Consider the following 27,549-nt stretch of genomic DNA (forward strand, 5'->3'; position numbering starts at 1 on the left):
TACGTTTCCATTCAATTATGAAAAGAGGACACTAGCCGTCCAGTGTTAACTGTTGGTTTTGAGGATAACATCTCTGTTCTACTGTTGGTTCTGAGGAGGATAACCTCTCTGTTCTACTGTTGGTTCTGAGGATAACATCTCTGTTCTACTGTTGGTTCTGAGGAGGATAACCTCTCTGTTCTACTGTTGGTTCTGAGGAGGATAACCTCTCTGTTCTACTGTTGGTTCTGAGGAGGATAACATCTCTGTTCTACTGTTGGTTCTGAGGAGGATAACCTCTCTGTTCTACTGTTGGTTCTGAGGAGGATAACCTCTCTGTTCTACTGTTGGTTCTGAGGAGGATAACCTCTCTGTTCTACTGTTGGTTCTGAGGAGGATAACCTCTCTGTTCTACTGTTGGTTCTGAGGAGGATAACCTCTCTGTTCTACTGTTGGTTCTGAGGAGGATAACCTCCCTGTTCTACTGTTGGTTCTGAGGAGGATAACCTCTCTGTTCTACTGTTGGTTCTGAGGAGGATAACCTCTCTGTTCTACTGTTGGTTCTGAGGAGGATAACCTCTCTGTTCTACTGTTGGTTCTGAGGAGGATAACCTCTCTGTTCTACTGTTGGTTCTGAGGAGGATAACCTCTCTGTTCTACTGTTGTTTCTGAGGAGGATAACCTCTCTGTTCTACTGTTGGTTCTGAGGAGGATAACCTCTCTGTTCTACTGTTGGTTCTGAGGAGGATAACCTCTCTGTTCTACTGTTGGTTCTGAGGAGGATAACCTCTCTGTTCTACTGTTGTTTCTGAGGAGGATAACCTCTCTGTTCTACTGTTGGTTCTGAGGAGGATAACCTCTCTGTTCTACTGTTGGTTCTGAGGAGGATAACCTCTCTCTGTTCTACTGTTGGTTCTGAGGAGGATAACCTCTCTCTCTGCTCTACTGTTGGTTCTGAGGAGGATAACCTCTCTGTTCTACTGTTGGTTCTGAGGAGGATAACCTCTCTGTTCTACTGTTGGTTCTGAGGATAACATCTCTGTTCTACTGTTGGTTTTGAGGAGGATAACATCTCTGTTCTACTGTTGGTTTTGAGGAGGATAACCTCTCTCTCTGTTCTACTGTTGGTTCTGAGGAGGATAACATCTCTGTTCTACTGTTGGTTTTGGGGAGGATAACCTCCCTGTTCTACTGTTGGTTCTGAGGAGGATAACCTCTGTTCTACTGTTGGTTCTCAGGAGGATAACCTCTCTGCTCTACTGTTGGTTCTGAGGAGGATTATCTCTCTGCTCTACTGTTGGTTCTGAGGAGGATTATCTCTCTGCTCTACTGTTGGTTCTGAGGAGGATAACCTCTCTGTTCTACTGTTGGTTCTGAGGAGGATAACCTCTCTGTTCTACTGTTGGTTCTGAGGAGGATAACCTCTGTTCTACTGTTGGTTCTGAGGAGGATAACCTCTCTGTTCTACTGTTGGTTCTGAGGAGGATAACCTCTCTGTTCTACTGTTGGTTCTGAGGAGGATTATCTCTCTGCTCTACTGTTGGTTCTGAGGAGGATAGCCTCTCTGTTCTACTGTTGGTTCTGAGGAGGATTACCTCTGTTCTACTGTTGGTTCTGAGGATAACCTCTGTTCTACTGTTGGTTCTGAGGAGGGTAGTCTCTCCACAAAGCGTCTTTAAGAGTAGTACTGGTCTAGGATCAGGTCCTCCTTGTCCCTAACAATCTGAATCATTTGAATCTAAAACACTACACTAAGACGCTTTGTGGATACGTCTAACAGGGTCCAGAGCTAGGGAGGGTTCCTGCTGTTCTGTTGTGGCCCAGTCCGGAACAGACCCAGGCTGCCTACTGTAAGACCCTGTGAGGCTTGGCTAGATTCACTCCAGGTTACATAATGACAACAGACTGGCTTGTGTTGCTGGCTACTGTCAGATTCTATTCATCCACACAGTTGGTTTTAAAAAGGGGACTTTGGCCTTTTAAAATGTGTTTCAAGCCTTTCATACATTTACGCATTAAACATTTCCTGCTGTGGAAAATATGTGGATTGGAATTTGTCCATTTTAAAAGTTAATAGTAAAATGTTGTTAGAGTTCCTTTCAAAGGATGATTTGAAATAAACTAATTTTGAGTTAATTCTTTATTTCCTTCATTCCCATTTTGTTGTAGTTCATGATGTTGACTTCTGTCCAAACCACCAGAGGAACGTTCACTACTATAGCTGGCCACTAGATGGTAGAACTGCACAGTACAACATGTTAGACAGATAAATGAGTGGTCTATCAGCAGCAGTGTTCCAGTTAATGGTATCTTTCTATTTCATATATGTGTATATATACCATATATACCACCGGTCGAAGGTTTTACAACGCCGGCTCATTCAAGAGGTTTCATTTATTTTGTACATTGTAGAATAATAGTGCAGACATTAACTATGAAATAACACATATGGAATCAAGTAGTAACCAAAAAAAGTGTTAAACAAATCAAAATATATTAAAGAATTTGAGATTCTTCAAATAGCCATCCTTTGCCTTGACAGCTTTTCACACTATTGGCATTCTCTCAACCAGCTTCACCTGGAATGCTTTTCCAACACTACTGAAGGAGTTCCCACATATGCTGAGCACTTGTTGGCTGCTTTTCCTTCACTCTGCAGTCCGACTCATCCCAAACCATCTCAATTTGGTTGAGGTCTGGTGATTGTGGAGGCCAGGTCATCTGATGCAGCACTCCATCACTCTCCTTCTTGGTAAAATAGATCTTACACAGCTTGGAGGTGTGTTGGGTCATCGTCCTGCTGAAAAACAAATGATAGTCCCACTAAGCCCAAACCAGATGGGATGGCGTATTGCTGCAGAATGCTGTGGTAGCCAATATTTGTTATAGGAAACAATACTTTGTAGAGACACCTTTTGCAGAAATTACAGCTGCAAGTCTCTTGGGGTATGTCTCTATAAGCTTGGCACATCTATCCACTGGGACTTTCCCCCCATTCTTCAAGGCAAAACTGCTCCAGTTTCTTCAAGTTGGATGGGTTCCACTGGTGTACAGCAATCTTTAAGTCATACCACAGATTCACAATTGGATTGAGGTCTGGGCTTTGACTAGGCCATTCCAAGACATTTAAATATTTCCCCTTAAACCACTCAAGTGTTGCTGTAGCAGTATGCTTAGGGTTATTGTCCTGCTGGAAGGTGAACCTCCGTCCCAGTCTCAAATCTCTGGAAGACTGAAACAGGTTTCCCTCAAGAATTTCCCTGTATTTAGTGCCATCCATCATTCTTTCAATTCTGACCAGTTTCCCAGTCCCTGCCGATCCCAAACATCCCCACAGCATGATGCTGCCACCACCATGCTTCACTGTGGGGATGGTATTCTCGGGGTGATGAGAGGTGTTGGGTTTGCGCCAGACATAGCTTTTTCCTTGATGGCCAAAAAGCTAAATTTGAGTCATCTGACCAGAGAACCTTCTTCCATATGTTTGGGGAGTCTCCCACATGCCTTTTGGCAAACACCAAATGTGTTTGCTTATTTCTTTCTTTAAGCAATGGCTACACTGAACAAAAATGTAAACGCAACATGCAACAATTTAAAAGATTTTACTGAGTTACAGTTCATACAAGGAAAGCAGTCAATTGAAATAAATGTATTGAAATACACAGCTCAACAAAATAAAGGGAACACTTAAACAACACAATGTAACTCCATGTCAATCACACTTCTGTCAAATCAAACTGTCCACTTAGGAAACAACTCAATGTAACTCCACGTCAATCACACTTCTGTCAAATCAAACTGTCCACTTAGGAAGCAACACTGACTGACAATACATTTCACATGCTGTTGTGCAAATGGAATAGACAACAGGTGGAAATTATAGGCAATTAGCAAGACACCCCCAATAAAGGAGTGGTTCTGCAGGTGGTGACCACAGACCACTTCTCAGTTCCTATGCTTCCTGGCTGATGTTTTGGTCACTTTTGAGACGGAGTCTACAACCCACACAAGTGGCTCAGGTAGTGCAGCTCATCCAGGATGGCACATCAATGCGAGCTGTGGCAAGAAGGTTTGCTGTGTCTGTCAGCGTAGTGTCCAGAGCATGGAGGCGCTACCAGGAGACAGGCCAGTACATCAGGAGACGTGGAGGAGGCCGTAGGAGGGCAACAACCCAGCAGCAAGCAATTTAGTTTATTAGCCGCTTGACATAAAGGAGACATTGGGGATGTTTAGATGTGAGGTTTATTCTTTTAACAGCCTAATAAACTCCTTAAAATATTACAAGATCCTCTCCATAAACTGTATATTACTTTTCACAGCACATCCCAGTCCACTCTACTGTCTGTATCATATCGCTCTCACATACTGTACACACACACCCCTCCCACACACACCCTCCCATACACACACACCCTCCCACACACACCCTCCCATACACACACACCCTCCCACACACACACACCCATACAAACACACCCTCTCCCACACACACACACACACCCTTCCACACACACCCTCCCATACAAACACATACACCCTCTCTCCCACACACACACACATACACCCTCTCCCATATACACACACACACACACACCCTTCCACACACACCCTCTCCCATACACACACACACACACACCCTTCCACACACACCCTCCCATACAAACACATACACCCTCTCCCATATACACACACACACCCTCTCCCATATACACACACACACACCCTCTCCCATACACACACACACACCCTCTCCCATATACACACACACACCCTCTCCCATATACACACACACACCCTCTCCCATATACACACACACACCCTCTCCCATATACACACACACACCCTCTCCCATATACACACACACACCCTCTCCCATACACACACACACACCCTCTCCCATACACACACACACCCTCTCCCCATACACACACACCCTCTCCCATACACACACACCTCTCTCCCATACACACACACCCTCTCCCATACACACACACACACCCACCCATACACACACCCCACCCACACACGCACCCTCCCATACACACACACGCACCCTCCCATACCCTCCCCCTCCCATACACACACCCTCCCATACACACACACCACCCTCCCATTCACACACACACACACACACACCCCCATACACACACACACACCACCCTCCCATACACACACACACACACACCCTCCCATACACACACACACACACACACCCTCCCATACACACACACACACACACACCCCTCCCATACACACACACACCCTCTCCCATACACACACACACCCTCTCCCATACACACACACCCCTCTCCCATACACACACACCCCTCCCATACACACACACACCCTCTCCCATACACACACACACCCTCTCCCATACACACACACCCTCTCCCATCTCCCATACACACACACACCCTCTTCCATTCACACACACACCCTCTCCCATACACACACACACCCTCTCCCATACACACACACACCCTCTCCCATACACACACACACCCTCTCCCATACACACACACACCCTCTCCCATACACACACACACTCTCCCATACACACACACACCTCTCTCCCATACACACACACACCCTCCCATATACACACACACCCTCTCCCATACACACACACCCTCTCCCATACACACACACACCCTCTCCCATACACACACACACACCCTCTCCCATACACACACACACCCTCCCCCATACACACACACACCCTCCCCCATACACACACACACCCCTCCCCCATACACACACACACTCTCCCCCATACACACACACACTCTCCCCCATACACACACACACCCTCCAAGTCCACCTCAGTTTATACAGTATCCTCAGACACATCCAATTCAAGTAAACCTTGCTAGAAAATACAATAAATACCCATTCAGAAGCAGTTTCGACAAACTAACTCTGAAGAACAAAAAAATATAAATTGTAAAGTTGGAGTTGATACTGGACTCTGTTGATGATGACGACATTTGGTGTTTTGAAGCAGATTTTTAAACTGGATCTTTACAGTAGTAAGGCTCTGCTCGTGCAACAGGGTTGGGCTCCATTTGAATTGAAGTTACGAATCTATTTGAATTTTTTTTTTAAAGAATTAAATAAATAGCGTTTCATTTTCAGTTAATAAAGAAATTATTGAACATAAATGTTTTTTTTTTTTAATGATTGATTTGGAATTTCATTTGACTTCCTGAATGAACCCCAACCCTATAGGGCAGTCTCCATTGGTGGGCATTGGCCCTGTAACATACAGGGAGACAGAAAGACAATTCTATTGGAACATTTAAAATACATTGAAGTGGCCCAACCAACCAGAAAAGTGGATACTTTCACATCAGTATTGAAACATGAAATACATTTTTCTAAAAGAAGGGAGAGGATTATACACATAGCAGTGTGGCTGTGTCATTGATAGCTGTCATCCCACTGGGGTTGGTGAATGTTCTAGCACTGCCAAGCTGAGCAGTAGATCGAGGCTTGTATCCACAAAACATCTCTGAGTAGGATCGAGGAACAGTAGGATCGAGGAGCAGTAGATCGAGGAACAGTAAATCAAATCAAATCAAATCAAATGTATTTATATAGCCCTTCGTACATCAGCTGATATCTCAAAGTGCTGTACAGAAACCCAGCCTAAAACCCCAAACAGCAAGCAATGCAGGTGTAGAAGCACGGTGGCTAGGAAAAACTCCCTAGAAAGGCCAAAACCTAGGAAGAAACCTAGAGAGGAACCAGGCTATGTGGGGTGGCCAGTCCTCTTCTGGCTGTGCCGGGTGGAGATTATAACAGAACATGGCCAAGATGTTCAAATGTTCATAAATGACCAGCATGGTCGAATAATAATAAGGCAGAACAGTTGAAACTGGAGCAGCAGCACAGTCAGGTGGAAGTTGAAACTGGAGCAGCAGCATGGCCAGGTGGACTGGGGACAGCAAGGAGTCATCATGTCAGGTAGTCCACCTGGATCGAGGAGCAGTAGCTCGAGGAGCAGTAGGATCGAGGAGCAGTAGGATCGAGGAACAGTAGATCGAGGAGCAGTAGATCGAGGAGCAGTAGGATCGAGGAGCAGTAGGATCGAGGAGCAGTAGGATCGAGGAGCAGTAGGATCGAGGAGCAGTAGGATCGAGGAGCAGTAGATCGAGGAGCAGTAGGATCGAGGAGCAGTAGATCGAGGAGCAGTAGGATCGAGGAGCAGTAGGATCGAGGAGCAGTAGGATCGAGGAGCAGTAGATCGAGGAGCAGTAGGATCGAGGAGCAGTAGGATCGAGGAGCAGTAGGATCGAGGAGCAGTAGGATGAGGAACAGTAGATCGAGGAGCAGTAGGATCGAGGAGCAGTAGGATCGAGGAGCAGTAGGATCGAGGAGCAGTAGGATCGAGGAGCAGTAGATCGAGGAGCAGTAGGATCGAGGAGCAGTAGATCGAGGAGCAGTAGGATCGAGGAGCAGTAGGATCGAGGAGCAGTAGGATCGAGGAGCAGTAGGATCGAGGAGCAGTAGATCGAGGAGCAGTAGGATCGAGGAGCAGTAGGATCGAGGAGCAGTAGGATCGAGGAGCAGTAGGATCGAGGAGCAGTAGGATCGAGGAGCAGTAGGATCAGTAGGATCGAGGAGCAGTAGGATCGAGGAGCAGTAGGATCGAGGAGCAGTAGGATCGAGGAGCAGTAGGATCGAGGAGCAGTAGGATCGAGGAGCAGTAGGATCGAGGAGCAGTAGGATCGAGGAGCAGTAGGATCGAGGAGCAGTAGGATCGAGGAGCAGTAGGATCGAGGAGCAGTAGGATCGAGGAGCAGTAGGATCGAGGAGCAGTAGGATCGAGGAGCAGTAGGATCGAGGAGCAGTAGGATCGAGGAGCAGTAGGATCGAGGAGCAGTAGGATCGAGGAGCAGTAGATCGAGGAGCAGTAGGATCGAGGAGCAGTAGGATCGAGGAGCAGTAGGATCGAGGAGCAGTAGGATCGAGGAGCAGTAGGATCGAGGAGCAGTAGGATCGAGGAGCAGTAGGATCGAGGAGCAGTAGGATCGAGGAGCAGTAGGATCGAGGAGCAGTAGGATCGAGGAGCAGTAGATCGAGGAGCAGTAGGATCGAGGAGCAGTAGATCGAGGAGCAGTAGATCGAGGAGCAGTAGGATCGAGGAGCAGTAGGATCGAGGAGCAGTCGAGGAGCAGTAGGATCGAGGAGCAGTAGGATCGAGGAGCAGTAGGATCGAGGAGCAGTAGGATCGAGGAGCAGTAGGATCGAGGAGCAGTAGGATCGAGGAGCAGTAGGATCGAGGAGCAGTAGGATCGAGGAGCAGTAGATCGAGGAGCAGTAGATCGAGGAGCAGTAGGATCGAGGAGCAGTAGGATCGAGGAGCAGTAGGATCGAGGAGCAGTAGATCGAGGAGCAGTAGGATCGAGGAGCAGTAGGATCGAGGAGCAGTAGGATCGAGGAGCAGTAGATCGAGGAGCAGTAGGATCGAGGAGCAGTAGGATCGAGGAGCAGTAGGATCGAGGAGCAGTAGATCGAGGAGCAGTAGGATCGAGGAGCAATAGGATCGAGGAGCAGTAGGATCGAGGAGCAGTAGGATCGAGGAGCAGTAGATCGAGGAGCAGTAGATCGAGGAGCAGTAGGATCGAGGAGCAGTAGGATCGAGGGATCAGGAGCAGTAGGATCGAGGAGCAGTAGGATCGAGGAGCAGTAGGATCGAGGAGCAGTAGATCGAGGAGCAGTAGATCGAGGAGCAGTAGGATCGAGGAGCAGTAGGATCGAGGAGCAGTAGGATCGAGGAGCAGTAGGATCGAGGAGCAGTAGGATCGAGGAGCAGTAGGATCGAGGAGCAGTAGGATCGAGGAGCAGTAGGATAGATCGAGGAGCAGTAGATCGAGGAGCAGTAGATCGAGGAGCAGTAGATCGAGGAGCAGTAGGATCGAGGAGCAGTAGGATCGAGGAGCAGTAGAATCGAGGAGCAGTAGATCGAGGAGCAGTAGATCGAGGAGCAGTAGATCGAGGAACACGTTTTCCTTTTGGATCACTACTTTTGACCAAACTCCAATGGGGCCCGGTCTAAAGTAGTGCACTATATAGGGAATAGGGTCTAAAGTAGTGCACTATATAGGGAATAGGGTCTAAAGTAGTGCACTATATAGGGAATAGGGTCTAAAGTAGTGCACTATATAGGGAATAGGGTCTAAAGTAGTGCACTATATAGGGAATAGGGTCTAAAGTAGTGCACTATATAGGGAATAGGGTCTAAAGTAGTGCACTATGTAGGGAATAGGGAACCATTTGGGACGCATCTTGATCATCAGCCGGAGTTTAAGGTCACTTGATACAAACCACACAGTATTTAGCATGGCATATTTTTTGTTGACAGAGATGCAAATTAAAATGTTAAACTCACATTTCAACCAAAAGCAAAGCGATCTGTCTGATGTAAGAGGAAGTTCTGAGAAGCGAGAAGTTCTCCAGACAACTACGCCCCTCTCCAGACAACTACGCCCCTCTCCAGACAACTACGCCCCTCTCCAGACAACTACGCCCCTCTCCAGACAACTACGCCCCTCTCCAGACAACTACGCCCCTCTCCAGACAACTACGCCCCTCTCCAGACAACTACGCCCTCTCCAGACAACTACGCCCCTCTCCAGACAACCACACCCCTCCAAATAACCACACCCCTCCAAATAACCACACACCCCTCCAGATAACCACACACCCCTCCAGATAACCACACACCCCTCCAGATAACCACACACCCCTCCAGATAACCACACACCCCTCCAGATAACCACACACCCCTCCAGATAACCACACCCCTTCACCATGATGTAACAGCATTGGCCTCCAATCTAACCCATCCACCTCTCCTTCCACCACCCCTCTCTTCCCCAACCTCTTACCTTAAAATCTCTCACTCCTCCATCTCTCTCACCAATCCCTCTCCCTCATCTCTATCCCTCTCTCTCTCTACTTCACCTCTATCCCCCTCTCTCCCTTACCTCTTTCTGAGAAGCGCCGTGTTGAGGACATCATCAGTTCAATATCTCACCGTACCGATAATACACTGCTATGACAGGGTAGAGGGAAGCACAGGGGACGGACGGGCTGGCACGAGGGACACTAAACCTCTGTGTGTGCCGTCTTGCCTTCTCCTATGGTCATTGTTTGGCATGATAGCAGACAGACCTGGGACCAGCCTAAGCATTGAAGTTAAACATCCTGGTCATTCTTTAAATCTAAGTACAGAGTTAGTTATCACTTTTCAAGACAATGTGGTATCACACTGAAGACAGAGAGGCAACGCACAGGGAGGAAACTTCTTATGAAAGACGAGGCTTTTGTAGATGGCCTGTAACCCAAAACTCCCTGTACCCTCTCCAGACAACTACCCCTCTCTCCAGACAACTACACCCTCTCTCCAGACAACTACACCCTCTCTCCAGACAACTACGCCTCTCTCCAGACAACTACGCCCCTCTCCAGACAACTACGCCCCTCTCCAGACAACTACGCCCCTCTCCAGACAACTACGCCCCTCTCCAGACAACTACGCCCCTCTCCAGACAACTACTCCCCTCTCCAGACAACTACGCCCCTCTCCAGACAACTACGCCCCTCTCCAGACAACTACGCCCCTCTCCAGACAACTACGCCCCTCTCCAGACAACTACGCCCCTCTCCAGACAACTACGCCCCTCTCCAGACAACTACGCCCCTCCAAATAACCACACACCCCTCCAGATAACCACACACCCCTCCAGATAACCACACACCCCTCCAGATAACCACACACCCCTCCAGATAACCACACACCCCTCCAGATAACCACACACCCCTCCAGATAACCACACCCCTTCACCATGATGTAACAGCATTGGCCTCCAATCTAACCCATCCACCTCTCCTTCCACCACCCCTCTCTTCCCCAACCTCTTACCTTAAAATCTCTCACTCCTCCATCTCTCTCACCAATCCCTCTCCCTCATTTCTATCCCTCTCTCTCTCTACTTCACCTCTATCCCCCTCTCTCCCTTACCTCTAACCCTCTCTCTCACTCTCCTTAACCCTCTCTCCTACCTCTACCCCTCACTCTCCCCTAACCCTCTCCCTCAGCTCTACCCCACTCTCTCCTACCTCTACCTCTCTCTCTCAATCCCCAAACACTCTCCTACCTTTACCCCTCACTCCCCCACCTATACCCCTCTCCCCCACCCTTATCCCTCTCCCTCCCACCTCTACCCCCTCTCTCTCTCCCCCCTACCTCTCCAACTTTCTCCCCACCTCTTCTTCCCTCTCCTCTCCTTTTCCATTCTCTCCTGTTCCCTCCCCCCTGGTCCTTCATGTTCCCTCCTCTCCTCTCCCGTTCTCTCCTGTTCCCTCCCCTCCTGTCCCCCCCCTCCTGTTCCCCACCCTCCTCTCCTGTTCCCTCTCCTCCCGTCCCCACCCTCCTCTCCTGTTCCCCCCTCTCCTCTCCTGTTCCATCCTCTCCTGTTCCATCCCCTCCTGTTCCCTCCCCTCCTCTCATGTTCCCTCCCCTCCTCTCATGTTCCCTCCCCTCCTCTCATGTTCTCCCCCTCCTCTCTCCCATCCCCACCCTCCTCTCCCGTTCCCTCCCTCCTCCTGTTCTCTCCCCTCCCCTCCTGTTCTCTCCCCCTCCTCTCCCCTCCTCTCCCGTTCCCTCCTCTCCTCTCCTGTTCCCTCCTCTCCTCTCTTGTTCCCTCCTCTCCTCTCTTGTTCCCTCCTCTCCTCTCCCGTTCCCTCCTCTCCTCTCCCGTTCCCTCCTCTCCCTCTCCCGTTCCCTCCTCTCCTCTCCCGTTCCCTCCTCTCCTCTCCCGTTCCCTCCTCTCCCCTCCCGTTCCCTCCTCTCCCCTCCCGTTCCCTCCTCTCCCCTCCCGTTCCCTCCTCTCCTCTCCCGTTCCCTCCTCTCTCTTCCCGTTCCCTCCTCTCCTCTCCCGTTCCCTCCTCTCCTCTCCCGTTCCCTCCTCTCCTCTCCCTCCCTCCCTCCTCCTGTTCCCTTCCATCCTCTCCTCTCCCGTTCCCTCCTCTCCTCTCCCGTTCCCTCCTCTCCTCTCCCGTTCCCTCCTCTCCTCTCCCGTTCCCTCCTCTCCTCTCCCGTTCCCTCGTCTCCTCTCCCGTTCCCTCCTCCTGTTCCCTTCCATCCTCTCTAGCTCTTTATTCTTTCTGCTCTTTATTTTATTGGGTCATTTTCCATTCCTCCTCTCCTCGGAATTCCCCATTCATCTTCCCTCTGTCCGGTCCAACTCACCCCAGCTGGAGAAGACATCATCACGCCATTGCAGCCTGAACCAGGAACCAGCCTTCTGAATCTTTACCGTTGTTGGCTGGCTAGGTCTCTCACTGAACCCCCAGACCATATGACTGCTGTTGGCTGGCTAGGTATCTCACTGAACCCCCTGACCATATGACTGCTGTTGGCTGGCTAGGTCTCTCACTGAACCCCCCGACCATATGACTGCTGTTGGCTGGCTAGGTCTCTCACTGAACCCCAGACCATATGACTGCTGTTGGCTGGCTAGGTATCTCACTGAAACCCCGACCATATCACTGCTGTTGGCTGGCTAGGTATCTCACTGAACCCCCCGACCATATGACTGCTGTTGGCTGGCTAGGTATCTCACTGAACCCCCCGACCATATCACTGCTGTTGGCTGGCTAGGTATCTCACTAAACCCCCGACCATATCACTGCTGTTGGCTGGCTAGGTCTCTCACTGAACCCCCAACCATATCATTGCTGTTGGCTGGCTAGGTCTCTCACTGAACCCCTGGACCATATCACTGGTGTTGGCTGGCTAGGTAGCTCACTGAACCCCCCATATCACTGACCATATCACTGCTGTTGGCTGGCTAGGTCTCTCACTGAACCCCCGACCATATCACTGCTGTTGGCTGGCTAGGTCTCTCACTGAACCCCCAGACCATATCACTGCTGTTGGCTGGCTGGGTATCTCACTGAACCCCCGACCATATGACTGCTGTTGGCTGGCTAGGTCTCTCACTGAACCCCCAGACCATATCACTGCTGTTGGCTGGCTAGGTATCTCACTGAACCCCCCGACCATATGACTGCTGTTGGCTGGCTAGGTAGCTCACTGAACCCTTAGCCTCTGACCTCAACTAGACAGAACAGATAGGAGAGCAGAGCTCCAGAAACAAATGAGAAATGTACCTTCTCCTCTCTTGTTCCCTCCTCTCCTCTCTTGTTCTCTCCTCTCTTGTTCCCTCCTCTCCTCTCTTGTTCCCTCCTCTCCTCTCTTGTTCCCTCCTCTCCTCTCTTGTTCCCTCTTCTCCTCTCTTGTTCCCTCTTCTCCTCTCTTGTTCCCTCCTCTCCTGTTCCCTCCTCTCCTGTTCCCTCCTCTCCTGTTCCCTCCTCCTTGTTCCCTCCTCTCCTGTTCCCTCCTCTCCTGTTCCCTCCTCTCCTGTTCCCTCCTCTCCTGTTCCCTCCTCTCCTGTTCCCTCCTCTCCTGTTCCCTCCTCTCCTGTTCCCTCCTCTCCTGTTCCCTCCTCTCCTGTTCCCTCCTCTCCTGTTCCCTCCTCTCCTGTTCCCTCCTCTCCTGTTCTCTCCTCCTCCTGTTCCCTCCTCTCCTGTTCCCTCCTCTCCTGTTCCCTCCTCTCCTGTTCCCTCCTCTCCTCTCCTGTCCTGTTCCCTCCTCTCCTCTCTCCTGTTCCCTCCTCTCCTGTTCCCTCCTCTCCTGTTCCCTCCTCTCCTGTTCCCTCCTCTCCTGTTCCCTCCTCTCCTGTTCCCTCCTCTCCTGTTCCCTCCCTCTCCTCTCCTCTCCTGTTCTCTCCTCTCCTGTTCTCTCCTCTGTTCCCTCCTCTCCTCCCTCCTGTTCTCCTCTCCTGTCCTGTTCCCTCCTCTCCTCTCCTGTTCCCTCCTCTCCTCTCCTGTTGCCTCCTCTCCTCTCCTGTTGCCTCCTCTCCTCTCCTGTTGCCTCCTCTCCTCTCCTGTTGCCTCCTCTCCTCTCCTGTTCCCTCCTCTCCTCCAAATCATCCTCCAACAACACGGGGGCATTGTCATGCTAAAACAGGAAAGTGCCTTTCCCCTGTAACCCAAATCATCCTCCAACCACACGGGGGCATTGTCATGCTAAAACAGGAAAGTGCCTTTCCCCTGTAACCCAAATCATCCTCCAACCACACGGGGGCATTGTCATGCTGAAACAGGAAAGGACCTTCCCCCAACTGTAGTCACTAAGTTGGAAGCACAGAATCATCTAGAACGTCATTGTATGCTGTAGTGTTAAGATTTCCCTTCACTGGAACTAAGGGTCCTGAACCATGAAAAACAGCCCCAGACCATTATTCCTCCTCCATCAAACTTTAAAGTTGTCACTGTGCATTGGGGCAGGAAGCGTTCTCCTGGCATCCGCCAAACCCAGATTCATCCATTAGACTACCAGATTGGTGTAGTGTGATTCATCACTCCAGAGAACGTGTTTCCACTGCTCCAGAGTCCAATAGCAGCGAGCTTTACACCACTCCAGCTGACGCTTGGCATTGCGCATGGTGATCTTCGGCTTGTGAGCGGCTGCTTGGCCATGGAAACCCATTTCATGAAGCTCCCGACGAACAGTTTTTGTGCTGACGTTGCTTCCAGAGGCAGTTTGGAACTCTAGTGTTGCAACCGAGAACAGACGATTGTAACGCGCTTGGTGGTCCCGTTCTGTGAGCTTGTGTGGCCTACCACGTCGCGGCTGAGCCGTTGTTGCTCCTAGCCGATTCCACTTCACAATAAAAGCACATACTGTAGGTATAGTATTTTACTGCTCTGTAATTATGGTTTGGATAACCTTATTTATTGTTATGTATTGATTTCTACCTCACATTATTTTTCGCTATTCATGTAATGCAGAATGCAGGAAGAATGATCATTTAATTACCACAGTGAATTATTGTAATGTGTCAATTAATCCCATAAGGGATGGGTTGCCAATTGGCTATTTGACACAAAAATAACATGTAATTAATTAATTAATACAGTTGACCAGGGCAGCTCTAGCAGGGCAGACATTTGATGAACTGACTTGTTGGAAAGGTGGCATCATATGATGGGGCAACGTTGAAAGTCACTGAGCTCTTCATTCTACTGCCAATGTTTGTCTATGGAGATTGCCTGGCTGTGTGCTTGATTTTATACACCTGTCAGCAATGGGTGTGGCTGAAACAGCCCAATCCACTCATTTGACGGGGTGTCTATATCCTGCTGTAAATATAGTGTATCAATAACTATGATGGGTGAAATTAAACCAATCAATAAACTTTGGTCACTTAATCATTTTTATTTAGGTTGAGCAGTTAGGAGAAGTGTGGATTATTGTCCACCACATATCAGTTGTTGTACGACGTTGAAAGAGTTAAGACCGACAACGACACAACAAGTCCGTTGAAATGTGTAGCTAGGCTACATTCTGGATCGTCGACCAACGACCAAACCGCCTCATCACTACGACTCCTTGTTGTTTGAGTTCAAAACATCACCTTTTTTTTTTTTAAAGAAACTTAAAAGAATATATATATATATTATAAACAGAAACAGCCTATATCTAGAAGATGGCATTATGACCTAGAAGAAGTAAACGCATGATCTGGGTAAGATAGGGTGATTTACATAAAGGAGTCCAATGTCCTTTTCTCCCTCTCCACTTCTCTCTTTCTCTCTTCCTCCCCCTTTCCTAATGGAATGATCACGGCTCCCGGCACATAGGAAGTCCTTGTGATGTGTAAAAGTTTGTCAGTGTGTGTGTGTGTGTTTAAGAGTGTGTGATCAAGAGGCAGCCAGGGCCTTAACCAGGTAGAGCTTGTCTCCCTGCTCGCTGGTGAAGATGGGAGCCTTCTTGTAGTGATCCACCAAGTCCTCCAGAGAACTGAACTTCCTCTGGCCAATGCAGTACAAACCATCCTTCAACTGAACCTTGAAATGCTTGTTCTTCCCCTGGGCCTTCAGAGAGATGGAGAAATCACTGGGCTGGTGGGAGGAAAGCAGGGGAAGGGTGGGAGAGAGAGAGAGAAGGGAGGGAGGGGGAGACAGAAACAGAAAGAGAGAGAAATAGGGAGGGAAGGGAGGTGGGTAGACAAGGAGAGAAGAGGGAGAGAGGGGAGAAGGGTGGACAGGGAGGGAGGGGGAGAGAGAAACAGAAAGAGGGAGAAAGAGGGAGGGAGGGCAGGAGGGGAGGCAGAGAGTGAGAGAAGAGAGGGTAGAGACAGAGAGAAGAGAGGGAGAGGAGAGGGAAGAGGGAGAGAGAAGAGGGAGAGAAGGGAGGGTGGAGACAGAGAGAAGAGGGAGAGAAGGGAGGGTGGAGACAGAGAGAGAAGAGGGAGAGGGAAGAGGGAGAGGAGAGAGAAAACAGAAAGAGAGGGAAGGAAGGGAGAGAAGAGGGAGAGAGAGAAGAGGGAGAGAAGGGAGGGTGGAGACAGAGAGAAGAGGGAGAGAAGGGAGGGTGGAGACAGAGAGAGAAGAGGGAGAGGGAAGAGGGAGAGAGAAGAGGGAGGGGGAGAGAGAAACAGAAAGAGAGAGAAGAGGGAGGGGGAGAGAGAAACAGAAAGAGAGAGAAGAGGGAGAGGAGAGAGGGAAGGAAGGGAGGGTGGAGACAGAGGGAGAAGAGGGAGAGGACAGAGGGAAGAGGGAGAGAGAGAAGAGAGGAAGAGGGGAGGGTAGAGACAGAGAGGAGAGAGAGGAGAGGAGAGGGAAGAGGGAGAGAGAAGAAGGGGAGAGAAACAGAAAGAGAGGGAAGGAGGGAGAGAGAGAAGAGGGAGAGAAGGGAGGGAAGAGGAGACAGAGAGAAGAGGGAGAGAAGGGAGGGTGGAGACAGAGAGAGAGAGGGAGAGGAGAGGGAAGAGGGAGAGAGAAGAGGGAGGGGGGAGAGAGAAACAGAAAGAGAGAGAAGGAGGGAGAGGAGAGAGGGAAGGAAGGGAGGGTGGAGACAGAGGGAGAGGAGGGAGGGAGAGAGGGAAGGAAGGGAGGGTGGAGACAGAGGGAGAGGAGGGAGAGGAGAGAGGAAGAGGAGAGAGAAGAGGGAGGGGGAGAGAGAAACAGAAAGAGAGAGAAGAGGGAGAGGAGAGAGGGAAGGAAGGGAGGGTGGAGACAGAGGGAGAGGAGGGAGAGGAGAGAGGGAAGAGTGAGAGAGAAGAGGGAGGGGGGAGAGAGAAACAGAAAGAGAGAAGAGGGAGAGGAGAGAGGGAAGGAAGAGAGGGAAAGAAGGGAGGGAAGAGGGAGAGAGAGAAGAGAGGAAGAGAAGGGAGGGTGGAGACAGAGAGAGAAGAGAGGGAGAGAGCGGGTCAATAAAAGCTGTAAACTGAGCAGACAGTTAAAACACAGGGCTCAGCTGGGATGTTGTTAATCATCCTGCGATATGAAATGAATCCCCAGCTCTGAGACATTGTTCCTACAGTCCTTATGTCACCACTAATACATCCACCCTCTCTAACCGCTGACAGCTCTACAGCAACATTACACTAACCACCTCAGGTCAACACAATGTAGGAATGATGGCAGCAGACAGGCTGAACTGTCAGGACCATGACAGAGTAGTAATGGAGCTGTAGACGTAAAGACAGACGGCAACTCAAACGTTGAGATAAACAGATGGAAGAGATGACCTATCGTTTGCTCTAGACCTTCTAGATGAGTGTGGGATGTCTCTGATGAGGAAGTCTACACTGAGCTACAGATGGCTGTATAGCTCTCTATAGATGGCTGTATAGCTCATGGCTGTATAGCTCTCTATAGATGGCTGTATAGCTCTCTATAGATGGCTGTATAGCTCATGGCTGTATAGCTCTCTATAGATGGCTGTATAGCTCTCTATAGATGGCTGTATAGCTCTCTATAGATGGCTGTATAGCTCTCTATAGATGGCTGTATAGCTCTCTATAGATGGCTGTATAGCTCTCTATAGATGGCTGTACAGCTCTCTACAGACGGCTGTACAGCTCTCTACAGACGGCTGTACAGCTCTCTACAGACGGCTGTACAGCTCTCTACAGACGGCTGTACAGCTCTCTACAGACGGCTGTACAGCTCTCTACAGACGGCTGTACAGCTCTCTACAGACGGCTGTACAGCTCTCTACAGACGGCTGTACAGCTCTCTACAGACGGCTGTACAGCTCTCTACAGACGGATGTACAGCTCTCTACAGACGGATGTACAGCTCTCTACAGACGGATGTACAGCTCTCTACAGACGGCTGTACAGCTCTCTACAGACGGCTGTACAGCTCTCTACAGACGGCTGTACAGCTCTCTACAGACGGCTGTACAGCTCTCTACAGACGGCTGTACAGCTCTCTACAGACGGCTGTACAGCTCTCTACAGACGGATGTACAGCTCTCTACAGACGGATGTACAGCTCTCTACAGACGGATGTACAGCTCTCTACAGACGGCTGTACAGCTCTCTACAGACGGATGTACAGCTCTCTACAGACGGATGTACAGCTCTCTACAGACGGATGTATAGCTCTCTACAGACGGATGTATAGCTCTCTACAGACGGATGTACAGCTCTCTACAGACGGATGTACAGCTCTCTACAGACGGCTGTACAGCTCTCTACAGACGGCTGTACAGCTCTCTACAGACGGATGTACAGCTCTCTACAGACGGATGTACAGCTCTCTACAGACGGATGTACAGCTCTCTACAGACGGATGTATAGCTCTCTACAGACGGATGTATAGCTCTCTACAGACGGATGTATAGCTCTCTACAGATGGCTGTATAGCTCTCTATAGATGGCTGTATAGCTCTCTATAGATGGCTGTATAGTTCTGTATAGATTGCTGTATAGTTCTCTACAGATGGCTGTACAGCTCTCTACAGACGGCTGTATAGCTCTATAGGAAGCTGTATAGCTCTACAGATGGCCGTATAGTTCTCTATAGAAGGCTGTACAGCTCTATAGGAAGTTGTATAGCTCTACAGATGGCTGTATAGCTCTCTATAGATGGCTGTATAGCTCTACAGATGGCTGTATAGCTCACTATAGATGGCTGTACAGCTCTCTACAGATGGCTGTATAGCTCACGGCTGTATAGCTCTCTATAGAAGGCTGTATAGCGCTATAGGAAGCTGTATAGCTCTACAGATGGCTGTACAGCTCTCTACAGACGGCTGTATAGCTCTATAGGAAGCTGTATAGCTCTCTATAGATGTTTGTATAGCTCACGGCTGTATAGCTCTCTACAGACGGCTGTATAGCTCTATAGGAAGCTGTATAGCTCTCTATAGATGTTTGTATAGCTCTCTACAGACGGCTGTATAGCTCTATAGGAAGCTGTATAGCTCTCTATAGATGGCTGTATAGCTCTCTTTTGAAGGCTGTATAGATCTCTAAAGATGGCTGTATAGCTCTCTATATGGCTGTATAGCTCTCTACAGATGGCTGTACAGCTCTCTACAGACGGCTGTATAGATGGAGTTGTATAGATGGAGTTATAGATAGCAGTCAGGACTCACCGATGACTCAGAGTCTCTGATGAGGAAGTCTCCCTCCACTCCTCTCTGGTTGAGAGCCACCTCTGCCTGATGACGCGTCACCTTGCCATAGTACCACGGCTTCCCAGCAAACCGCCCCACCGTGGCTGGAGAGATGTAGTCACAGTCGGGCGTGGGCGGCCCCGCGGGGCCCAGTGAGGCATTCTGGGTAGTAGAGTCCTGCTGGGGAGGCAGCACAGTGACGTAGTTCTTAGGCACTAGTCCCAGCTGTCCATCTGCTTTACGGCACTTCCACCACTCAGGGTCGTTGTCTGGTTTCTCTACCACCTCCATCACCTCTCCCTTCTCAAAGTTGAGCTCCTCGTCGTTCCCCGAGCTGAAAGGGTAGAGCGCCTGCACCGTGTGGAGTACCCGGTTCCCGTTAGACACACTGTGAACTACTGCCGCTAGCTTCTCCGTCAGCGACCCTGCCGGGTCTCCCAAACCTCCTCCCCCCGCTGTCCCGTCTGCGTCCTCTGTCACGTAGTTGGAGGGGAACCACCCGGAACGCCCCTGGTACCCCCCACGCCACCAGCCGTCGCTACACTTCTCCATGACGATAACGTGGGTGCCCTTGACCAACGAGAGCTCGTCCTCCCGCTCGGCGGTGTAGCTGAACTTGACGAGCGCCGGCAGGTTGAGGTCGTACAGGCGCTCGCCGTTGTCGGAGTACATGTCAGCGTCTGCGTTGGAGGCAGTGTCACGCATCCCCGTTTTCCGCTTCACCTTCCCAATGCCTGTTGGGAAACACCAGGAAAGGTTGTTACTGAAAGGGTATTCAGACAGTTACATTATGGTCTGTTAGAAGAGATACACCCTGAGCTCTTATAAAGAGTCATTCTGATACCTGTATGATCGGTAATATAACAATAAATGCTATATACCAGTGTTCCCCTCAGTACGTGGAGTAGCTAGCCAGGCTGAACAATCTCTATATTGGTGGCCTCTGGTTTCCTGGTCTGGTATCTCAGGCTTGTAAAAGGGGAGGTTATTTCAAATCAGACAGACTTTTTGATTGGTTCTCATACAGTATGCGCGTTATTAGCATGCGCAACACCCCCTACGCTTCCTCATAAATTTGCTACGCCCCCATTAGATAGGTAAACAAGCGAAGCTAAAGTTAGTCTAGTTAGTCTAGCTGGTCTAGTTGGTCTAGCTAGTCTAGCTAGTCTAGCTAGGCTAGTTAGGCTATTTAGTCTAGTTGGTCTAGCTAGTCTAACTGGTCTAGCTAGTCTAGTTAGTGTAGTTAGTCTAGCTGGTCGAGTTAGTCTAGCTGGTCTAGTTAGTCTAGCTGGTCTAGTTAGTCTAGCTGGTCTAGTTAGTCTAGCTGGTCTAGTTAGTCTAGCTAACTAAAACTGAAAGGAGAAAAACTCAGTGATGGATCTTTCTGAAAAGGAGATACTGCCACAGAGTAACCACCCATTTAGGGATTAAAACAGGAACTAGGAGCATGTTGAGCCTTTGGGGAGGACGTATTAGTGGTCTTGCCAACAGGCTTTGGGGAAAAGCCTAATTTCCCAGCTAGCTAGCTCTAGTGTTCAAGAAGCTAGGAAAACAGCCTTGAATTGTCCCTGCTAATGACTGTGGTGGACGGAGGACACAAATCCGCCAGGCAACAGCCCTGGGTCTGAGTGGTGGTTCTGGAGGAAAACAAGAACGCTATATGAGAGGGTGCATGAGACCTTGTCTTCGAGAAGTCTGGAAATCTGGTTGGGGAAGACTGGGAGAGATGAATAGGCCTCTCAAACATCTGAATCCTTCTGGATGAAGTCCATATGACTAATGGTATGCACAACGATCAACAAATGTACTTCAACAGTATAGAATGCTACTGTGATGGATACATGTAATGTCTGAGTGTTCTAGAACTGTACTTCAACAGTATAGAATGTTACTGTCATGGATACATGTCTGAGTGTTTTAGAACTGTACTTCAACAGTATAGAATGTTAATGTGATGGATACATGTCTGAGTGTTCTAGAACTGTACTTCAACAGTATAGAATGTTAATGTGATGGATACATGTCTGAGTGTTCTAGAACTGTACTTCAACTGTATAGAATGGTACTGTGATGGATACATGTAATGTCTGAGTGTTCTAGAAATGTACAACAGTATAGAATGGCCTATCTGGTGATGTTTTCTTTTCGCCTGAATGATCTGAATCTAGGATTACAGGGACTCTCCGCAACTATATTCAATGTGTGGGACAAAATTGAGGCTATGATTAAGAAGTTGGAGCTCTTCTCTGTCTGCATTAACAACGACAACACACAGGTCTTTCCATCATTGTATGATTTTTGTTTGCAAATGAACTCAAGCTTACGGACCATGTCAAATGTGATATAGCGAAGCACCTGAGTGTGTTGGGTGCGCAATTAAGTAGCTATTTTCCCGAGAAGAATGACACAAACTACTGGATTCGTTATCCCTTTCATGCCCAGCCTCCAGTCCACTTACCGATATCTAAACAAGACAGCCTCATTGAAACAAGCGGTTCTGTGAAAATGTAATTTAATCAGAGGCCACTGCCAGATTTCTGGATAGGGCTGCGCTCAGAGTATCCTGCCTTGGCAAATTGTGCTGTTAAGACACTGATGCCCTTTGCAACCACGTACCTATGTGAGAGTGGATTCTCGGCCCTCACTAGCATGAAAACTAAATACAGGCACAGACTGTGTGGAAAATGATTTAAGACTGAGACTCTCTCCAATACAACATTGCAGAGTTATGTGCATCTTTTCAAGCACACCCTTTTCTCATTAACATGTGGTGAGTTATTATTATTATATTATTATTTGTGCCCTGGTCCTATAAGAACTCTTTGTCACATCCCACGAGCCGGGTTATGACTAAAACTGAGGGTGGGAATTAAGAATCTATAGCCTACTGTTTACCAGTCAGCAATCTAACAACAGTGTCTTTCTGGAGGGGTCAGGGCTCAAAACAAAAACATGAGAAACCATGTTGAAAAGGCATCACTTACTATAGATTATAACCCATGTCGACAGTCTATTTTACTAGGGGCCATCACCGCTCATAGATAGTGTCTTACTATGTCAGTGTTCTGCCATGGCCAGCGAAGAGCCCGGATCTCAATCCCATTGAGTACGTCTGGGACCTGTTGGATCGGAGGGTGAGGGCTAGGGCCATCCTCCACCCCAGAAATGTCAGGGATCTTGCAGGTGCTTTGGTGGAAGAGGGGGGTAACATCTCACAGCAATAACTGGCACATCTGGTGCAGTCCATGAGGAGGAGATGCACTGCAGTACTTAATGCAGCTGGTGGCCACACCAGATACTGACTGTTACTTTTGATTTTGATCTCTGGTTTACTTGTCTCGTGCGATACCATGGACATATCACTATGTTGTATGATTTCTGAATTGCTAAGAGCACCACGTGTCTGCTGCAGAGGGACCAGAGAGAGCCATGAGGAAACTAGTTTAGCTCAGTCATGGAAGTAGAGCTAAAACAAATTGGCTCCCTATTAAAAAAAAAAAATGGAGAACAAGCTATGAAGAAAACATACTGGAGTTTTGGTGCAGGTACAGCCATCTAGCAAAACGATACAACAAAATATATCGTAAAAAATAACACCCCGATATGCAACTATCGATTTTTCCCCTAGTGCCCAGTCTAGTGGTTCTACATCCAGCCTCTCTGCCCAGACTGGAGCTTACTAGCTGCCCGACCCCTGGCCTCTACCTCGTGTAGCCTAGCCAGCTCAACCTTGTGTAGCCTAGCCAGCTCAACCTCGTGTAGCCTAGCCAGCTCAACCTCGTGTAGCCTAGCCAGCTCTACCTCGTGTAGCCTAGCCAGCTCAACCTCGTGTAGCCTAGCCAGCTCTACCTCGTGTAGCCTAGCCAGCTCTACCTCGTGTAGCCTAGCCAGCTCTACCTCGTGTAGCCTAGCCAGCTCTACCTCGTGTAGCCTAGCCAGCTCAACCTCGTGCCTAGCCAGCTCTACCTCGCCAGCCAGCTCTACCTCGTGTAGCCTAGCCAGCTCTACCTCGTGTAGCCTAGCCAGCTCTACCTAGCCAGTGTAGCCTAGCCAGCTCAGCCTCCAGCTCTACCTCGTAGCCTAGCCAGCTCTACCTCGCCAGCTGTAGCCTAGCCAGCTCTACCTCGAGCTAGCCTAGCCAGCTCTACCTCGTGTAGCCTAGCCAGCTCTACCTCGTGTAGCCTAGCCAGCTCTACCTCGTGTAGCCTAGCCAGCTCTACCTCGTGTAGCCTAGCCAGCTCTACCTCGTGTAGCCTAGCCAGCTCTACCTCGTGTAGCCTAGCCAGCTCTACCTCGTGTAGCCTAGCCAGCTCTACCTCGTGTAGCCTAGCCAGCTCTACCTCGTGTAGCCTAGCCAGCTCTACCTCGTGTAGCCTAGCCAGGCGGGTTACACCCTAGTAGCCAGGGAGGCTGAGCTGATCTTTGGCAGGGCCCGCGGTGAAAATGGTGTTACCAGATAGGAATGTCTTGGCAGACCAGGCGAGCTCTGACCTCCCCGTCATACCAATACACACACACACACACACACACACACACACACACACACACACACACACACACACACACACACACACACACACACACACACACACACACACACACACACACACACACACACACACACACACACACACACACACACACACACACACACACACACACACACACAGAGCTTGGGGAGACATTTGTTGACTCCAACCCTCCAACCTACAGGAGGGTGTCTCTCCAGGAACAGGGTTGGAGTTAAAACCTACAGGAGGGTAGCTCTCCAGGAACAGGGTTGGAGTTAAAACCTACAGGAGGGTAGCTCTCCAGGAACAGGGTTGGAGTTAAAACCTACAGGAGGGTAGCTCTCCAGGAACAGGGTTGGAGTTAAAACCTACAGGAGGGTATCTCTCCAGGAACAGGGTTGGAGTTAAAACCTACAGGAGGGTCTCTCTCCAGGAACAGGGTTGGAGAACAACCATCAAATAAATATGGATAATTTCTATCAATCTTTGAAATGTATCAGCCCTTAACAATTCCCAGAAGATATTTATATAAACTGTACAGGGCTCTGTAGTATCAAACATATGCTAGACATTCAGACAGCCATATAATGTTTGTTAATTTGTCCAATTCTAAAATACAGGGGAGTGTACACTATTTAATGCTAACTCAAGAGAACTGGATATTCAACAATCATTTTATATGGTAAAAGTAAAACATATATATTATGAACAGTGTAGTTCAGTGTGTTCAAGTGTTTCTCAGGTGTAGAGACACACAAGTGCAGAGAAATGTAGCTAGAGATTGTTACACCAGATAATGTAATTTACCCAAAGAGTTTTGCAGAAATCTTGTCTATTTCAAGTCTTCTCTCATTGATTGAGACTCCAAAGTGCTGCATGTCATGATGACAGAGACATGTTTCAATCAATTTAGTGAGAAGACTTGAAATAGACACAATGGCGGCGCACACCTTGTTGGATACAATACTGGAGCAAAAAATGTGTTTATTTTAATAACGGAGCATTTTCTAAATTCAAAATGACGCCCTGCAACTGAACACAGACGTTTTGTGAGACTCCTGTTCCCCGAATCTAGGACGAAGACGGCCTCGCTAAGGTTGGTTGAAGACTCTATGCTACAACAAACAGTACCTATCATTTAACTTCCAGTAATGGACACCAACAATCTGTGGTTAAATCACACTAACTGGTGTAACAGTCTGTGGCTAAGATAACTGGTGATCAGCAGATGGGAGAGGTGGTCATGATGAAACTGCCCTTCACAAAGGAACACACTAAGTTCACGGTATACTTGCACAGCTGTGGGAGGAGTGTTGTCATGATCAAACTGCCATTCAGCTCCTCATGAGTCATCTGCTGGAAATCCAGCATAATGTCTAATCCGTCTAGAGGGATACAGTTCTGCTACAATGACACACAGCAGGCAAAGAAATTATGTTTCAGTATCTAGAATCCATTGCAGGAAGAAGCCCAGGCACCACAAGGTATTGTCTGGAAGACAAAAACTATACTCTATTCTACAGTTTGAACAACAGTTGAACCGTGCCAGCTTAACTTTAACATTAGGGACTAGTTGAACATGCATAAATGTGCACAGGCACAGGGATTACAATTAGACAAATATCTAGCCTAATAGGAAGAAATATGGCATAACCCTCAACCATTGCACAGTGACCAGAACATACAAATGAGTATGTAGGCAGACAGCATCTACCTATAGCCATGTCTATCAGGTAAATATTTTTTATAGCTACAGTTATAAAAAGAAGAGGTATTTACAATCGAGATACAAAAGATCTCTGATTGTAAAACCTCTTCTATTTTTAGTCATAGATATGGTTACTGGTAGTTGGTTAGCTAGCTAGCTAAGTTAGCAAACAGAAAAATAATTTGATTTCTCCCGCACTGTATGTCAGTCAGCAATACACAATATGGGTTTCAGTAGATAAACTAAAGTTAGCTAGGTGGCTTACAGGAAAAATAACTTACTTAGCTAGGTACCGTATTTGTCATCTGACCTCTTGGTGCTGACATCGGCTGAGGCTTCATCGGTTGAGCTTCTAACTCCAGCTAAATTCAACTCTTTGTTTTGAATCCTCTTCGCTATATTCAGGTTGAAACATGTTTGGTTGAATGTCACCATGGAGCTAATAGATGCTCCATAGTCAAATTCCTGTTGATGTGAGGAATCACTTGAAGCCGTAGAGTCTGGTCAGTTCTTCGAGTTTTGCCCAATGGACTGTTAGTGTCCGCCTCCTTTAAAAAAAAGGCTGCCTTGGGGGAGGGGCAAGGCCGGAGCACGAAGCACCGCCCAACCAAAGTTGTAGTCTTTCAAACACAGGACCAAATGTGTCTGCTTGTATATTTAGTAATGAATCCGCCGGTAGGAACACTGAAAGACATCCAATGGCGCTATCAAACATGGACAACCACATCTACACAACAAAAACGTATAGTGCGACCAACATAACATTGAGCCTTCGCGAAATGCCACAAAGCAGGACTACATTTATGTTTTAATCTCAGAGGCTGTCAAAGGGTGTATAATTCAGTGTTATGAAGCTCTGACCTTGCCTTCCTCACTGTCCTAGAAATCCTCAGACATTTAGGGTGTCATATATAGAACTTGGTTTAATATTGGATCTTTAGGGTGTCATATATAGAACTTGGTTTATATTGGATCTTTAGGGTGTCATATATAGAACTTGGTTTATATTGGATCTTTAGGGTGTCATATAGAACTTGGGTTAATATTGGATCTTTAGGGTGTCATATATAGAACTCGGTTTAATATTGGATCTTTAGGGTGTCATATATAGAACTTGGTTTATATTGGATCTTTAGGGTGTCATATATAGAACTTGTGTCACGCCCTGGTCGAAGTATTTTGTGTTTATCTTCATGTATTGGGTCAGGCCAGGGTGTGGCATGGGTTTTTGTATGTGGTGTGTATATATTGGGATTGTAGCTAGTGGGGTGATCTAGCAAAGTCTATGGCTGTCTGAAGTGGTTCTCAATCAGAGGCAGGTGTTTATCGTTGTCTCTGATTGGGAACCATATTTAGGCAGCCATATTCTTTGAGTTTGTCGTGGGTGATTGTCCTTAGTGTCCTTGTTCCTGTCTTTGTTAGTTTTCACAAGTATAGGCTGTTTTGGTTTTCGTTTCGTTCAGTTACGTTCTTTGTTTTATAGTGTTTGTATTTATTCGTGTTTACGTTCGTTCATTAAACATGGATCGCAATCTACACGCTGCAGTTTGGTCCGACTCTCCTTCACCACTAGAAAACCGTTACAACTTGGTTTAATATTGGATCTTTAGGGTGTCATATATAGAACTTGGTTTAATATTGGATCTTTAGGGTGTCATATATAGAACTTGGTTTAATATTGGTCTTTAGGGTGTCATATATAGAACTTGGTTTAATATTGGATCTTTAGGGTGTCATATATAGAACTTGGTTTAATATTGGATCTTTAGGGTGTCATATATAGAACTTGGTTTAATATTGGATCTTTAGGGTGTCATATATAGAACTTGGTTTAATATCGTGTCTTTAGGGTGTCATAT

General features: G+C 48.2%; 1 protein-coding gene across 4 annotated transcripts in view; it reads right to left on the reverse strand.

Annotated features, from left to right (window-relative positions):
- Window positions 1-15,251: 15,251 nt before the first annotated feature.
- Window positions 15,252-27,549, reverse strand: part of nck1b (NCK adaptor protein 1b) — a 124,036-nt gene continuing 111,738 nt past the window's right edge. For all 4 annotated transcript variants that reach the window (XM_042298650.1, XM_042298649.1, XM_042298651.1 and 1 more), the window contains 2 exons: window positions 19,451-20,205; window positions 15,252-15,960 (listed from right to left, as the gene is read on the reverse strand). In XM_042298650.1, coding sequence (XP_042154584.1) covers window positions 15,760-15,960; window positions 19,451-20,205 — 956 coding nt within the window. In that variant the 3' untranslated portion in view covers window positions 15,252-15,759. The remainder of the gene's footprint in view (window positions 15,961-19,450; window positions 20,206-27,549) is intronic.

Source organism: Oncorhynchus tshawytscha, linkage group LG16, assembly GCF_018296145.1.
Source record: "Oncorhynchus tshawytscha isolate Ot180627B linkage group LG16, Otsh_v2.0, whole genome shotgun sequence".
Taxonomy (NCBI): domain Eukaryota; kingdom Metazoa; phylum Chordata; class Actinopteri; order Salmoniformes; family Salmonidae; genus Oncorhynchus; species Oncorhynchus tshawytscha.